This window comes from Trichechus manatus, unplaced genomic scaffold, assembly GCF_000243295.1.
Source record: "Trichechus manatus latirostris isolate Lorelei unplaced genomic scaffold, TriManLat1.0 scaffold00172, whole genome shotgun sequence".
NCBI lineage: Eukaryota > Metazoa > Chordata > Mammalia > Sirenia > Trichechidae > Trichechus > Trichechus manatus.
In genome coordinates, this window is record NW_004444108.1 from 4,458,937 (window position 1) to 4,475,992 (window position 17,056).

The following is a 17,056-nucleotide window of genomic DNA, read 5'->3' on the forward strand; positions in this document are numbered from 1 at the left end:
TTTTCTTCTGCTGGAAAGTCATCTGGTGTTTTATTTTGTAGCCTACTAGAAACATCCTGTCCCGTTTTTGTAGATGTTTTGATATTGTCTGCTATCTTCGGGGCATTAAATAGTTATTTTTCTTGTTTATTGATTGCAGATTTGTTTGTTTCGTCCCTTGTTTAAAAAAAAAAATTTTGACTATGTCTGAGCAGGCGGACTGTGTGTTGTTTGTTGTTTGCTCATCTATGGGAACAATACTTTTCGCCTCCTCTCCAATTGGCAGGGTCAGTCACTCAGATATGGTACGGCAGGGCAGGTCCAGCCGAAGAGGAGCCACTGGGACTGGTTGTTTGTGGCGCCCACTACAGCCACCAGGGTGGGTCGGCAATCAGTGCAGGGCAGGTTCCAGCAGGCTGTGCCTATGCTACTTGGTGGTGTGATATCAAGCACACGGTGCAGGTAGGCAGGACGCAGCGGAGAGATTGTTATGTGTGGAGCTAAGATGGATATGGGAGAGAGGAGAGAAGAACAGGAGCCAAAAACATACAAACAAACAAAAAAGAATGCCAGGGGAGCTTGCCGTTGTAGTGGAGAGATGAGAGACTATGAAATGGAGAAAAACAGAAAGGGGAAGAGGAAGAAAAGAAAAGAATGAATAAATAAAAATCGGAAAGGTTAAAGAACCACAAAGTTCCCGGGGATCCCACCGGTGCAGCTGTGAGGTCTGGGGAAGTTGCTCTCAGGTGTTGCAGTACGGCCTGGCTAGAAGGCATAGAGGTATACAACACCAAGTATTCAGGGAACAGAAAGAGAAGGAAGATATAGAGAGATGAGAAACTGAGTAATGAAGAAAGACAAAAAGGGAGAAAGAGGGAAAAGAAAGCAAAACAGATTTAAAAAAAAAAAAGAACAAGAAAAACCACCCCAAAAAACAGAAAAAGAAATGGGAAAAAAAAAAAACAGCGGAAAAAGAAATGTCCTCAGGGATCCCTCTGCACGTCTGTGCAAGCCGAGGGGGTAATCTCCTTGCCACGCAGCACCGCCTGGCCGGAGAGGCCTCCCAACTCAAGAAAAGGAAAAGAAAACAAAGAAACAATTCAAAACAAACAAACCAACAAAAGCCCCGGGATCCCACCAGTGCGGCAGCCCAGACCAGGAAGCAGCTCCACACTCGAATGGAGCTCCACAGCCCCTCAGGAAGAAACAAAGATGGCGCACGGAACCAGGTATTTGAGCAAAAGGAGGGGGAGGTGGTGAGAGGTAAGGAAGAAATCAAAAGAAGCGGAAAAAAAAGCAACACCAGCAGACAACAAATGACACTCAGAGAGCCAGCTAGTGTGGACTGGTGGAATCTAAGCAGCCTGTGTTTCTCGGACAAGAAACTGTGTCCACGGGAAGCAGAGGGGGCCGAGCGTGTGTGAAGAAGGGTAGGGAGTGGGAAAGCGTATATCACAAATTACCAGAGCTCTGCAGCTCCTCAGGAAGAAGCAAAGATGACGCTTGGAGCCAGGTATTTGAGTGAAAGGATGGGGAGGTGGTGAGAGGTAAGGAAGAAATCAAAAGAAGCGGAAAAAAGCAACACCAGCAGCCAACAAATGGCACTCAGAGAGTCGGCCCGTTCGGGTGCGTGGAATCCAAGCAGTCGGTGTTTCCTGGTCAAGAGACTGTGGCCACGGGAAGCAGAGGAGGCCGAGTGGGGGTGAAGAAGGGTGGGGGGTAGGAAAGCATATATCCCAAATTACCGGTTATTTTGTCTCCCGCTGGAAGCTCCGTGAAGCTGTTTTCTCGTACCCCGTTTGCTGGTCTCCGATAGCAGTTCAAGTTGGCAGATCCGCGCTGCATTAGCTGGTAGGGGACGTCTGCGTGAATCTCTCCTCGCTCTCCGTTCTCTGTCAGTTTTCTCACTCCATTTGGTGCTTGCCTAGTTCTTTATCTCTTTATTTGATGTTTTAGGGTTTGAGGATTGTTGTTTTCTCTGTTCGGCTTAGTTTTTCGGATCTTTGCTGTGGAGGGACGGCGTGGGGCTTCTGCCTAGAGCGCCATTTTGCCAGAAGTCTGGTTTGTTTGTAAAATTTTTTTCCTGGTATATTTGTGGTAAATCTAAACTGAAAACTAAATAAATCAAATCTTGATTGTTCAGTCACACTTTTTTCTTTAGGTATATGGCAAAATACTGATTCATGACAATTTGAATTATGTAACCCTTTAAAATGTTTTTTGGTCTGCTCTATTGAAAACAGTGGCATTTGTAGTATATCTCACTTTATTTTCTTATGAAAGTCCAGAAGCAAGAAACTTTTATGCATACTTCTTGCCAGGTGGAAACCCCAGGTTGTGCCCAGTGCATCTCGTCTTAGCCAATAAATGAGAGACCAAGATAGAAGATCAGAAAGGTGATTTTATTTCATTGTGCAAGGAAAGGAACAGTTGGGGCTGCTGCTGCCAAGACTGCAAAGCGAGGACGAGAAGGAAGGTTAACTTTTATAGGGTTTACAAGCAGGAAGTTCATACAAGTTATATCAGCAACATTCTTAATCATACTACGCAGGTGCAATGGGGTTTACATGCATCGCATGTCCAGAAAATGGCAGTTAAATGCCACCCAAAGGTGGGCAAGTTACTATGTGTGAGGCATTTAATGAGCTAAAAGGTTATCCAGAATGTCAGCATAGCGCCTAAACCTGTTTCTACTTATTTCCTCTAGTTCTGAGCAGTAGTTAAGGAAAAGAGGAACCAGGATGTTAATGTAAAGCTATGGGGCATGCCAAAGAAGCTGCTTGAGGCAGTGGAGTTTTCCGCAGCCTGGGGCCCTCTGTCTTATACAGAAAGCCCTTTTTAAAAAATGAACATTGGTGACAGTGAGTGTTTCTCAAAATAAAGCAGTGATTTAAATGGATAGAAAACAGTGTTTTCTGCTGGATTTGCATGTGTTAATATGTGTATCTTGAACCAATTAGAAATAGTTTTTACTGTCAAAAATGACCTATTACTGTTTCTGTATTTCCAAGCAAGGTGTGTTTCCCCAATAAAATAATCATTAACAAATGTTCACTTAAAAAAATTGATCTTTTTTGATCATATAAATAATATATTTTGACGGCTCATTAGAGTATCAGCTGCATTCATTTGGAAGCAGTGTGATATAAAGCTGATACTGAGCTCTGAATGTGTTGGAAAGGTACCTGACTTTTCCAGGTACCTGTTATGAATCTCCTTTAGTAGCATCCCATGGAATTTCCAGGTAAACCCAAAGATAGTTTTTTGAGCTAACATAAATTGTTCTTAAGGATTTTTATCTTTTCATAGAAGCATTATTTGTTCCATTTTCCTCTACCTTGATTTTTGAGCTTCTGTTAATGTTTCACAATTATGAATATACTGCATTAATCTGGGCAGAAAATAACTTCCTTGGAGTACAGTAATCATTTGACCCCATTTACTCAGTAATCATAATCATGCTTGAACATCATTTTACCTTTTGTAGAGGACTTTTACATTTGTTAATCTAGTTGGTCTGAGCAATCCTTTTAAATCACTGTACTCACTTATTGACTCAATTTATAGACTGAGAAGTTGAGGCTTAGGGGGTCAGTGAGGGGCCTAGTACTTCCCAGCTGGATGATGGGTTTTCGGCAGGATCATGCTACCACTTTTCCCATCCTGTTATTTTTGTACTTACTGGTCAAGACCACAGTTGCTCTATATACTGGAATATACTTTACTGATTTTAATTAGCACTTTGAATATATTATGTCATTTCATTTCCCCAGCGTGTCTGTCGATTAGGCACACCTGGCATTATTGGTGCCATTTTACAGACATGGATAGTGCAAATCAGGAAGGTTAAGTGACTTGCCACAGTTTGTGGAGCTAGTGATTTAAACAAAACAAAACAGGTCTTCAGACTTCTAGCTTGCTGCTCTTTCTATTGCTGTCTTTGCTTCACTGTAAGGTATTGCAAAGTGAAACATATTTTTAGTCTTGGGATTCCACTGAAATAATTCTCTGGTTATGCTCTATATTAAAATTTAAAATACTAAAATTAAATGGCAAGTGTTGGCTTAACTTAGCATGTGTTTTGTATGTATAATACTAACACGATTAATGGAATGGATAGAAGAATCAAATGATACATCAATTGGCAGAAAATTGTTGCTTGAGGGAGAAATCATAGGAGACAAGGGGACGTGTTTTAAGGTGTGGGATCATTCTGCGTCACTCCTTTGTGTTCTCATCCTGCTCTACAAACAATTCTCTGACTCCCTTAGCCCACTGGGTGGCGGAGGAGAACGTTTTTAAGAGTAGGAGAAATCTACAGTCTTATTTATAATAGTCTTCTTGCCAGTAGGTGTAGCATTCTTACCTCTCCCAAGATACTACTATAGTTTTGCTTCATAGTCCATACCTCTGGTTTAATCAGTAAAATTGATTGGTCGTAGAAACAACAGCCTTGCTACAGGGCATCTTGAGTATGTATATTTATATTGTTCAGCAGTGAGAATGTGTACTCAGCAGTAGAGAGAGTCTGGAATTCTTTAGGATTGTAATGACACTTCATTCCAGGCTCTCCCTTTAGTTGTGGGGTCTGTATAAACCATGGTTTGACTGTGGTTTTCTAGCAGTTGTTTTTAGCTGTCTCACACCTGAATGACTGCATCTGAATTAGTGTTTATGGAGTTAGGCATAGATATTGTGTCAAGAAGCTGAAAAATTACAAAAATGGAGGGTTTTAGATGGTAGGTACCGAGTTATAGTTTCTAATTTATAAGCAATAATACAGCAAAATTTATTATAGAGAAGGGGATGGCATGGTAGGATGAAGAAACAAAGCACTGGGAATCAAAATATCTGAGCCCCACTGCACTGCTGACTTGCTTTCTGATCCTATCAAGTTTCTGACTCCCGAGCCTCCATTTCCTCATCTGCCAAATATAAACTGCTCTCTCAGGGTTGTTTGTTGTTATTATGTGCCACTGAGTGGGTTCCGGCTTATAGCGACCCTATAGGACAGAGGAGAACTGCCCCGTTGGGTTTCCAAGGAGAGGCTGGTGGATTCAAACTGCCAACCTTTTGGTTAGCAACCACCAAGGCTCCTTGGAAGGATCTAATTAAAGATATAGATGAGAACTTTTTGCCCATTGTAATATCTGACTGCTAGTCATAAATTATTTACCAAATAGTGAATTCTGCATGTCAGGACCTTTACAAAAATTATTTCAATTTAGACCTCCCATCAACCCTGCAATGCAGGCATTATCATCTCCATTTGACAGATAAGAAACCTGAGAGTCAATCATAAGTAACTTGCTCAAGGACCTACCACAATTAAGATGGTTCCTAATTTAGCTCGTCTCTTCTTTGCTGGCCTGAGAGGGTAAATAGTTTGAACTTTAACAACAATTTGAATTATGTTTCTAAGAAATGGAAGTAACACTAGAGTAGGAATCAGGAAGTCCAGACTGTCACTATATTTTTTAATTACTTTGGTGTAAGTTACTTTAATTTTTATATTAAATACGTTCAAAATATTTGGCTATGTTTCTGCTAAGATTTGTGTGTTAAATATTTTCTCATTCTGACTTTAATCTTTGTCAGGATAAAAAAAAATTCAAGTGTTCCAAAAATTTTTTTTACCAATCTTGTTTTAATATTTTGTTCTTTTTCGTAGTCATTCATACACTGGTCAAGATTACAGTACACAGGGAAATGTTGGGAAGATTTCTTTAGATCAGATCGATTCGGTAAGCATCAGTCATCCTTTTAAACCTAGACCTTTGTCAATGGAGGAAACACAGATTTTCTTCAGCCAAAGATGAGCTTTGGATGGGGAGAAGGGAGAGAATGTTATTTCATTGCTTGTCAATCATTTTTAAAGAAAAATCCCATGTTTTTTAAATCATAGCAAAGGCAGATTTAATCAGAAAATTGTTTGTGGGCCTGATAAAAACAGAATTTAAGCAATTATTCCAAAGGGAATACTTTTAAGTAATAATAGCTAAAAGGTGTTTATGTTTATATTTAAATGCCGTATACACTTAGAAAAGGAGAAATGGAAAATACTAAGTATAGGCTTCCATCCCTGGGTTGCCACTCAATGAATAGCATATTTCGACTTCATTTCACTTTGTGGTGTCATAGTGGAATGAAAGATTGGCACACTTGACAATACTTTTATTTGTAGAATTTCTCTTTACTACATAATTGAACTTCCACTCCATCCAAAAAGGGGAAAAATAAGCCAGCCATAAATAATCTTTGTTTAGACAATTACCAAATTGTTTACAGTAACTTAAAAATACACTGAGATTTTAATGCTTGGAAATAAGAATTATAATAAGGTAAGTACAGAAAGACCATGAATTTTTAGAGACTAGAATGAATATTTTTTCTTATTTGTTATGATCAAGTGCTTATAGTTAGTATGTCTAGAAATAACAATAGGATTGCCTACCTTACACAGTTAATTTGAAGACTTGTTCTTATATGTCCCATCCTTTAATATTCTCAAACAGTGTATTCTCTCTCTCTTTCCCCCCATATGATTTTTATATACTTTATATTATATGAATGATCAGAGGTTGATTCTTTTCCAAATTCTGTCTAAATGGTTTCCCTATTTACAAGCAAAGGTGAACTTGATTGGATACTGTGGATGGACATAGAAGTTTAATCATTAATTCGTTTAATGAATATATACAAAGCCCATCCATAATGGACCAACTATTGTGCTGTGGTGCCCTCACGGTGCAGTGGTTGAGAGCTTGGCTACTAACTAAAAGGTGGGCAGTTTGGACCCAACAGCTGCTCCTTGGAAACTCTATGGGGCAATTCTACTCTGTCCTGTAAGGTTGCTATGAGTTGGAATTGATTTGACAGCAATGGTTTTTTTTTAAAATTGTGCTGTAAATACCAAACCAAAACCAAACCCTTTGTCATAGAGTCATTCTGACTCATAGTGACCATATGGGACAGAGTAGAGCCTCCGCATAGGGTTTTTAGGGCTGTAAATCTTTATGGAAGCAGATTGCCACATCTCTCTCCCATGGCGTGGCTCGTGGGTCCCAACCACCGATCTTCCGGTTGGCAGCCAAGTGCTTAACCACTGGGCCACCAGGGCTCCTTGCTGGAAAATTTAGAGGTAAATGAAACAGAAAATGTCCCTCCCTTCATGGACCTTACTTGGGGGAGGTAGACAGTGTAGTAAATAATAAGTGAGCAATATAACCATAAATTATGGTGTTATGGGATAATCATGTCTGTGAGTCTGTGCCTGAAACTCTGAGCTAAGTGATACAGATGTCTCTTTATCTGGATCTCTTTCAATGTCTGTATTTGTATCTTCCGATCTTCACAACAGCTTATCATTTGCACACCCCTCGATATTTTCAATTTCTTCTCCAAATGTTCTCTTTAGATTTTTCTTCTAACTGAAAACTGGCTCTCTCGACAACATTGTTTTCCTTGTGGCCCTCTTCAAGTAGAGAGAGTGCTTTTTCTTCCACACTCTGTAGGTGTGGGTTAAGTGTCTTCCTTAGTCCACATTGCCACTTCTAACTTATTTCTTCGCCCTCCATTGCCAGAGCTCCAGCTCCTTGAAAGCCCATATGATCACATTATACCACCTGATACCTCCCTGTGTTGCTGCTCCCTTTCTCGCCCCAACTACCCTTATTATTTACTGATGACTCTAACACCTGGCTGATGCACTAGCAGTACTCTGTTATTGTTCTTGGCCTATGCAACATCCATGTTGATGATCTCATACTCTAGCCTTACAATTTCTTTGTCTGCTCAGTTTCCACAATCGTTTCCTGTTTTGTTTCAGGCAACCGTAGACCACTCAAACCCAATAAATACACCATCTCTAAAATCTTAGTTTGAAGCATGCAACTTTTGCATACCAAAAACCTCAACATACCGAAAACCTATATGACTCTTCTTTTTCTCTCACACCTTAAATCCAATCACCAGTAAGTCTTGTTGGTTCTGTCTTCTGAACATATGGAAGATCCAGCTATTTCTCCCCATTTTGGCTCCTAGCATCATGAGATTACCATTGGGGGACACTGGTAAAGGGTACATGATATCTCACTGTATTATTTCCTACAACTGCATGTGATCGACAGTCATCCCAAAACAAAAAGTTTAACTTAAAAAGGTAAAAAGAAGGAAACAGGTGTAACAAATTTTAATATATTTTACTTAACTCGGTATATTGGGCTCAAACATAGCAAAGATTGTGAGGATGGCCCCGGACTGGGCAGTGTTTCCTTCTGTTGTACGTAGGGTCTCTATGAGTTGGAACTGACTTGATGGCACCTAACAACAATAACGACATTACAGATATTATCATTTCAACATATAATCAACATAAAAAAAGTTAAGAAAAAAAGTTCATCTATAATCATAACAAAGTAATACCTCCCTATAGTTTTTGTTTTTATTCCACTTAGACTGAATTTGTAATCACAACAAGTATTATGGGGACCTAGTAAATCTTCTAAATAACCCAAAGCTGTTTTTTTCTTGTAGCTTTCTACCAAATCTTTCCCACCCTGCATGCGTCAGTTACATAAAGCCTTACGGGAAAATCACCATCTTCGTCATGGAGGCCGAATGCAGTATGGCCTTTTCCTGAAGGGCATTGGTTTAACATTGGAACAGGCATTGCAATTTTGGAAGCAAGAATTTATCAAAGGAAAGATGGATCCAGACAAGGTAATTATGAAAAATCAGAGTAGTAACTGTAATTTTAATTTGACCTAAAATCTAAAAAGTCTACCTTTTGAATTTACTCCTTGAAGTATAGTTGAAAATTGGAAGGTAAGTATGTCTGCAGTTTAGTTTAGATAAAAACCAACTTACATATTAATCTAATAGGTATGAAAGCAAAGATTGGAAAATTTAATTCAAAGGACAGGATTGGAACAACAATGTAAGATGTAAAGTAACGCTGAAACAACAATGTAAAATGTAAAGTAATGCTTAAATAATGAGTCTTCTCTTTGTAGGTATATTGACAGTAGAACTTACAAGGCTGAAATTGCTTTTAGAGTTATATTTCTATAAGATTGTATAGTATACACATATATACATACATAAACAATACAATTTTGAGGACTAGGAAATACTGAGAACAAATAAAATGAATGCAATTTAAAAGATTTTCTATTGCTTTTTGAGGAATCTTTCAAGAGCATTTTTAGTTAGACATTAATCACTATAAATGTGGTTAAAACCCATCTGTAACACTCAGGTTCCTACTCTTACTCTTTTTTTTTTTTTTTGATTGTGGTGAAAATACACACAATCAAACAACTTTTTTTTTTTTTTTTAAATAGTGCTAGTTATAATATTTTGTTTTAGAAATATGGTTTTTTGTCCTTCCTGTGCCACGACGCTATGATATGAAGTAAATTTTTTTCATGTTTATTTCTTGGTCTGCTTCCTCCTAGGAAAGATAAATTTAGAACAAAGAATATTAACCAAGTCATTATAAAATTTAATGACTCTTTATTATGTCTCTAGCTGTATACTTTATTAAAAGTTCAGATATTTTTATAGTATATTATAAAAAGCTCTAGTAGTTTTTATAGATTGGTTTTGAAAACTATCTTCATTGATAATTGTCCATAGTATCTTAAATAATTCATTTAATAGGATTTTCTTTGAATACAATTTTTGATATTTCTTCTATTATATTTCTTTTATTTTGGAAGTAGTATATTCTGATTGTAGAAAATATAAAAATATACAGAAAAAATTAGCTGCCATCCCCCATTCAGAAATAATCACTGTCAACATTTTCACCTTTCTTTCTAGTCTAAATGGGTATATAGAACTCTGTGTTTTTTCCCCACTTTTTAAATTGACATTATATTATGAGCAGTTTCCCATGTTGTAGAGTAGTCTTTGAATGTGTCATTTTAATTGGGTGTATAATATAACATTCTTTGAAAGTGATATAATTTATTTAATCTTTCCCTTATTATTGGATATTTGATTGTATCTAATTTGCTCTGTCACAAATGTTATTGCAACCAATATCTTGGGCAGATAAATCTTTGATTATAATTCTAATTATGTCCTTTGGATATATTCACCAGGAAATACAATCACCTTGTGAATATAGACAGTTGTAGGTTTTTGATGCATTCTGTGAAATGGCTATTTACAGAAGTTTTATTTAATTTTATTTTATTTTTGGTGAATATATACACAGCAAAACCTGCTTCCATTCCACAGTTTCTAGAGATAATGATCAATGATGTTGATTACATTATTCACATTGTATCAACATTCTCGTTACTTCTGTTCTAGTTGTTCCATTTATTTATTCTTCTTACCCCACAACCTTCTCGTCTGTGCTTTAAAATAGCTGTTGACCCTTTGGTCTTATATAGATTTCTTTTTTTTAAGAAACACAGTGCTCAATGGTGACAATCTTTACTCTTTGGGCTGTTACTTATGTTAAAGGTAACTTCAGGGGATATTTACATTCAAAGTTTGAAGAACAGCTCAGGGCCATAGTCTTGGGGACTCCTCCAGACTCAGTAGGTCTAGTAAGTCTGGATTCTTTAAGAATTTGAAGTTCTTGCCAGACACCCTTTTAACTCAGTTCTGAAGTCACTCCTGAGGTTCAACCTTCAGCCATAGATTAGACAGGCCCATAAAACAAACAGTAATGCACATAGCTGAACAATGTATGTGAGACTAAATGGGCACACCAGCCCAGGGGGAAGAACGAGAAGGCAGGAGGGGACACTAAAGCTGGACGAATGGAAAGGGAGAATCTAGGTCGAGAAGGGGAGAGTGTTGACACGTTGCAGGGTTGGCGACCAGTGTCACAAAACAATATGTGTATTAATTATTTAATGAGAAACTAATTTGCTCGTAAACCTTCAGCTAAAGCACAATAAAAAAAAAGAATTTGAAGGTCTGTTCCACATTTTCCTCCCTTCTTATCAAGATTCCTCTATCGTGTCCCTGATCAGAATGTTAAATAGTAGTAGCTAGGCACCATCTAGTTCTTCTGGTCTCAAGGTGGAGGAGGCAGTAGTTCATGTAGACAGTTTGCCCTGTAGTCCAATTCCTTCTCTGATTCTTGAGTTTCCTTCTTTCCCTTTTGCTCCAGACAAATAAAGACCAATAGTTGTATCTTAGATAGCCACTTGCAATCCTTTAAGACCCTAGACAGTACTCACCATACCAGGAGGTAGAACAAAAACTTTAGAAATACATTATGCCAATTAACTGGACTGTCCCAAAAGACCATGGCTCTGTTTACAAAAGGTTTTCAATTAGATGCTCATCAACCTACGTGAGACTCTTGTTCTGCCATTGACCTGATTATATATTATTACTTAATTTTTTTTAGATTGATAACATTTTTTTGAGGTAGACTATTTCTGAGCTAGGGAGAAAGTTAGGCAGTGGTTGTGAAGTGAAAAGAGCATTTTAGCTTGGTTTTTGCTGTAAACCAAGGGGAAAGAGGACAGAAGAGAGTGGGGAAAACCAGCCATGCCAGCAGATGCAGACACTGTGAGTATTAGACCTTCTGGCTTGACACCTGCTCACTGACCTGCCTTCTTTTATGTAACTCTGGGTTGGCCTGTGTATCAATGTCATCCATATTTAGTTGTTTTTAAACCTGTGTGTTAAAAAAAAAAAAAATTATAGGATTTTTATTTTGTACTGTAAAAGTCATTTTCTTCAAAAATTATTGTAAAAAAAATCAATAGATAATTTCTTACCTTTCCAGATAACATATAGCAGTCTGTTTTCATTAGCTTATTATTGATTATGGGAAATACATTATGACTAAAAAATCATAAATTATACTTATGACTTACTGTGACTGTTTAGTGTTCTGTTATTGCAGAGTCTGTATTTATAAATAAATGTATTTCTCAATTATATCTTCCCTTATATGTTTTTGCAATGAAACGGAATTTAATTTATCCCGTAGTTCATTAAAATGTTCTCTTCAATTTGATAATTATATCCATTTTCTAAGTGATACATACAATTAAAAATACTCTAAGAGGTATAGAAAATTGATGATTTAAAATACTATTTGTAGAGAATATTTATGAAGGATGTATATTAGTCTTTTTTTTTTTTTTTGGTAGTGCTCTAATAAAAAAACTTTGGTGTTGAACCTCAGTTTGAATGATCTGGATCAGTCACTTCTGTTTAATAGCTCAGTTCCTGCCAAACAAAAAACAAAAAAACCAAATCTGTTGCCGTTGAGTTGATTCCAAATCATGGCGACCCTATAGGACAGAATAGAACTGCCCCACAGGATTTCCAAGGAGTGGCTGGTGGATTTGCACTGCTGACCTTGTGGTTATCAGCTGATTGCTTCACACTGTGCCACCAGGGCTGCTGCCAGTGCAAGAGAAATGTTGTAATGTCGTTATTTTCAACCACAGTTCTTCTCTATTACTGAGTTTTCCAAATGACTATAATATCTGATTTCTTTCTCCTTATGCTAGTGTAACTTATCTGGATATACTGTCATGTGATGTGAGGAAAAATTACGGGTACCTAGCCATTACTTTTGAGGTAACAGAAGAGGACGGAGTATCTCTAACATATTCCAGTTGTAACTCTACTGTCATCACTACCTTCCCTAGATACACTGACTAGAACCAAATATCCCTTTTTCCTAGCTGTCTTCTAATGCAGTTCCATTCCCCCTGTATTGACTGCCTAATGAGTATCTCTCTCTTCTTCCTGTCTTCCCTTGTTTGTGCTTATTGCAGGCTCTTAGTCTTTTTTTTTTTTTTTGCTTGTTTGAGTACTTTCTTTCTAAGGGTATACTTCTTGTTGGAGAAATATTTGTCCTCTGACTTGTGAAATAAGCTAAAAATGTTATATTGGTGTTTTTAATTGTTACCCTGAGTATAAATATTAAGGCAGCATGCCTCTAGATACCTTTTATTAAGATGAAGCAATTTTTCTTTTATAGTTTACAAAATTTCTGTTTTCTGTTATAAACATTTTTGAATAGTAATAATTGTGGAAGCAACTCAGGGTTCTGATGCTCTCTGTTATTTTTTATTAGAAATTTGATGGATTAAGTCAGCCTCTCTTTGCATGTAAAAAGTAAACATCTGTCTATAAAATACTTCTTCAGAGTTATTAATTTGGTTTGGTTGTTTCTGTTCTTGCATCACTTTCAGACCAGCATACACACTCCACCAGATGGAATTGTTAAGATACCGAGGGACCACCAAATGTAGCTCCCAGTTACTTGCTACCAGATAATGCTTTTATAATTGTTAGCACTTATTTCATCATATTTATTTATTCATTTATTTTCTCTGACCTACTAAATTGAAATATAAACTATATAAAAGCAGGTATTTTATCTTTCTCCTTCTTCTCTGCTGTAACTCTAGCACATAGAACAGTGCCTGACTAGTAGGCACTCAATAAATGTTTATTGAATGGACTAAAAAATAAATCCTCATAGAAATAAATACATGGCAAACCAGGAAATTTGGTCTGTTGTTTCTCCAAGTTTCTTCATATGAATCAGAGCAAAAATACAATTGTTTGTTAATGTACTATTATTCCATTTAGAGTGAATTTGAAGCTAATTAAACCAAGAATTTTAGTAGAACCTGAAATTTACAATAGGAACTTTTGGTTTTATAAATTAGAAGGGGTTTCTATCCAATGAGGTCCATCACATTAAAAAAGCTAAGAACCTCAAAGGTTTTTGTAGCAGAGGATAGAGCCCCTAGTTTAGTGTCTTACACATAATTAGTTGTCCAGTAATTGCAGTTTTCTTTTTTTTCTGTTGAATTAGGAATTGAATACCTTATGTTGATCTACATTCATCAAACTTTGTACCTACAATCTTGTACTGTTAGCAAATTGCAGTATGTTTGTTTGCACGTGTGTCTTATGACTAGTCTTTTAGCTACTTAAATTCTGGGACTATGACTTTTCTACTTTGAGTCTCAAGGGCTTATTTTAGCACAATACCTGGCAGGTGTTAGGCCTTTGCTGATACACTGTAATTTCTGCCAAAGTTTTAAAAAGCAGTTTGCAGATTAAAAAAAAAATAAAATAAAACCTTAATGTGTTTTATTTGTTTCTGTTTGGACAGACCTATTCTTTCTAACAAATTATAAAATATTAATAGTCATTTTATTAGCTAGCCAAATTTGTCCACCTTTTGTTTTTCAAAATCAAAATATGGGTTGGAAGAATATACAACTATATAACCAAGTATCATCATCATTATTTAATGTCCAAAAATATAGTACAACTCAGTTACAAATATTTCAACTATGATTCCTACTGAAATACAAACACACATATATGTCCATATATATATATGTCCATATATGTATATGTCCATATATATATATGTCCATATATGTATATGTCCATATATATGTCCATATATATATGTCTATGCATATATACACATATTCTGTCTTTTTATCATCTACTTTGTGTAAGTTATTCAATAGATTTTTATTCAGTGGTCACCATGGACAAGTGCTGTTCTGTAGATACTGCAATAAAAGACACAGCCCTTATTTATGAGGACTTTACAATCTCCTGGGAAAACCAGATAAATACAAATATAATTATGATTCAGAATCATAATTGCTATGGTAGAGGTAGGATTCAATAGAACAGATGAGGGAGTTGAGGGAAGGGAGAATAATTACTATGTGCTTCACTGAGTGGGGATGTTATATTTGTCAGATGAAGTTAAGGAGTTAGTCTGGTATTCCATGTTGAGGGGCAGCCTTTTCAAAGGCCTTTAGGTGAGAGAGTATAGCCGATCCTATAGGAGATGAAAACCTGAATTGTATGTGTAATTGTGGCAAGAGATGAGTCTGGAGATATAAGTTTTTACCTAATTACCAAAGATAGATGGACTAGTAGATCAGTAGGAAGTGGTCTTGCTGGACAGGTAACTGTGGTCAGACCAGCTGTTGAGTAAATTGGTAACTGTCCAGGCATGGACCAGTAACTTGAAATTTGCCTCCAGAATTGGAGGGTGCTGAGAGACCAAACAAAGAGGCGTGTAACTACAGTGTGGCGGTGAAGAGTTTATTAGGGAGATTTATATACGGAGGCAGTGGTCCTCAGCGACTGGAGGACCAAAGCAGATCTCCTCGCCGAGCAGTAGGGGGCAGAGGTTTTATAGTGGTCAGGGACAAAAGTGGCTCCATGCCATAAGACTGCCTCAGCAAGGTCACATAACAGGGGCTTGGAAAACAGCAATGAACTAACAGAAAAGCAGTGAACTAATGGAAATCATGAGGGCAGCCATGTTCCACCTCGCAAAGTCTGTTTTCCCCTTCAGTAACTATAATTGTAGTTAAATGTACGTAGTCTCATAACTTTGAATATTCACTAAAATTAAATGACTAAGCTGGAATTTTATGAGGGTTTATAAACAAAAAGAAAACTGTGTAAGTAAAGTTTCTACATATACTTGGTTCAAAGTAATTTGGCTTCTCTAAATACGGATTTCTGATTATATAGACCAACACTGAAAAAGGAAAAAGTCTTTTGCCTTAAGATTTTAATCTACCTCATAATGGGGTGAGTTGAGAGACACAAGTAATCTGGAAAACAATTACAAAACATGGTGGTGCAAATGAAAGTAATGAAGTTATTGGGGTGGATCATGTTAGGAAAGGTTTCTTGAAGGAGATCAGTCTTAAATTAGGATTTCAGAGAACACAGAGTGAACAAGGAGATGAGGGAAAGTAGGCAAAACATGGTTCACTCTTGTTATTTGTTGTTATCCTTCCATTATTTATTATTCACCGAGGCTTTTTCTTAGCTGGTTTGAGGGTTGTCATAATTGTTATTTGTTGTCATTTTTAAATCTCTGCTTCCAGATTTCTCCTTGGATTTTACCTTCCCAATAAACTTGAATGCTGGGGGTTTTTTTTTTCGACGTATGTTGTACTTAGAGGATAAGGGATTTTAGTATTAAAACATCAACCATTTCCAAGAGAACATTCTGTTGTTACAGATGATCTTGTAGCAAACTAATTGCTTTAGAACATACCTTAATCACAGAATATTGGTTTCATAATGTAGAGTTTTATTCTTAGATTTAATTGTAATCAGCGTGAATATTTATGATATATTAAAAAGTGTTAAATAAAGTCCTTTCGGTTATTCTTGTCAGTGGGGAGTGGAGGGACTTTTGAAAATTGCACTTAGATTGTCAAATAGTATTCTTTGGATTTGTAAATGATTCTTCAAGAGGTATTTGAGGTTTTGAATGTCTTATTCCTTAAATTATTTTTTGGATTCTGAAATAAATGCACCTATGCTTTATGCAAATAACAAGTATTTAATTAATCATAGTAAAGTTTTATGCAGGTTTTTTACTTAGCTCTAATTATAATTTACATTCCAGTCTGCCTGGGAAAAAAACCTTACCCTGTGTACAAGAAATAAAATTAATCAAACTTCTGTTTAAAGCATGAAAACACCACAAAAATATTCTTTCACTGGGAACTTGGATATTAAATCACTTCAGCCACTAGCTTCGTTAGGAATTAAATTGAACTGGATAATTCTTGTAATAAATTCTAAGCAATGTGTTTTCTCAGTCAGATTACTTACTGTGTTGTTGTTCTGAATTGGTTTGACCTGGCTCTGTTGGATATTAAACACAACATAGATCATGCACATTTTGTATAGCTGAAATTCCTGTCCCTGATGATAATACACTTAAGGTCTGCTACATGTTATTATAATTGGGTCAAGGAACATTTAACACTATTAAAAAGCTTATCTTTTGTCCCAGAATCGGCTTGCATCATGACTTAGAACAGACTTATGTTGTTAAAAATTGCCTGCCAAAAGATTAAATATTTGGCTGGTGAGATGTGTATATATGAAGCATATTTATCACTAGGCTTAATTGTTTTTTTTTTAAAAGACAAGTGGTTCTCTTGGGACCCGAACCAGCATCAACATCGTCTGGGAACTTGTTAGAAGTGCAATTCTCTGAATCATACTCTGGGGTGGGGCCACAATCTGTGTTTTAACAAGCCTTCAAGGTGATTCTGAT

At 36.6% G+C, this 17,056-nt stretch overlaps 1 protein-coding gene across 1 annotated transcript in view; it reads left to right on the forward strand.

The window, feature by feature from the left end:
- PRIM2 (DNA primase subunit 2) overlaps nucleotides 1-17,056 on the forward strand; it is a 316,775-nt gene that overhangs the window by 204,371 nt on the left and 95,348 nt on the right. Inside the window, exons 9-10 of the mRNA XM_004386833.3 lie at nucleotides 5,651-5,723; nucleotides 8,515-8,700. Coding sequence (XP_004386890.1) covers nucleotides 5,651-5,723; nucleotides 8,515-8,700 — 259 coding nt within the window. The remainder of the gene's footprint in view (nucleotides 1-5,650; nucleotides 5,724-8,514; nucleotides 8,701-17,056) is intronic.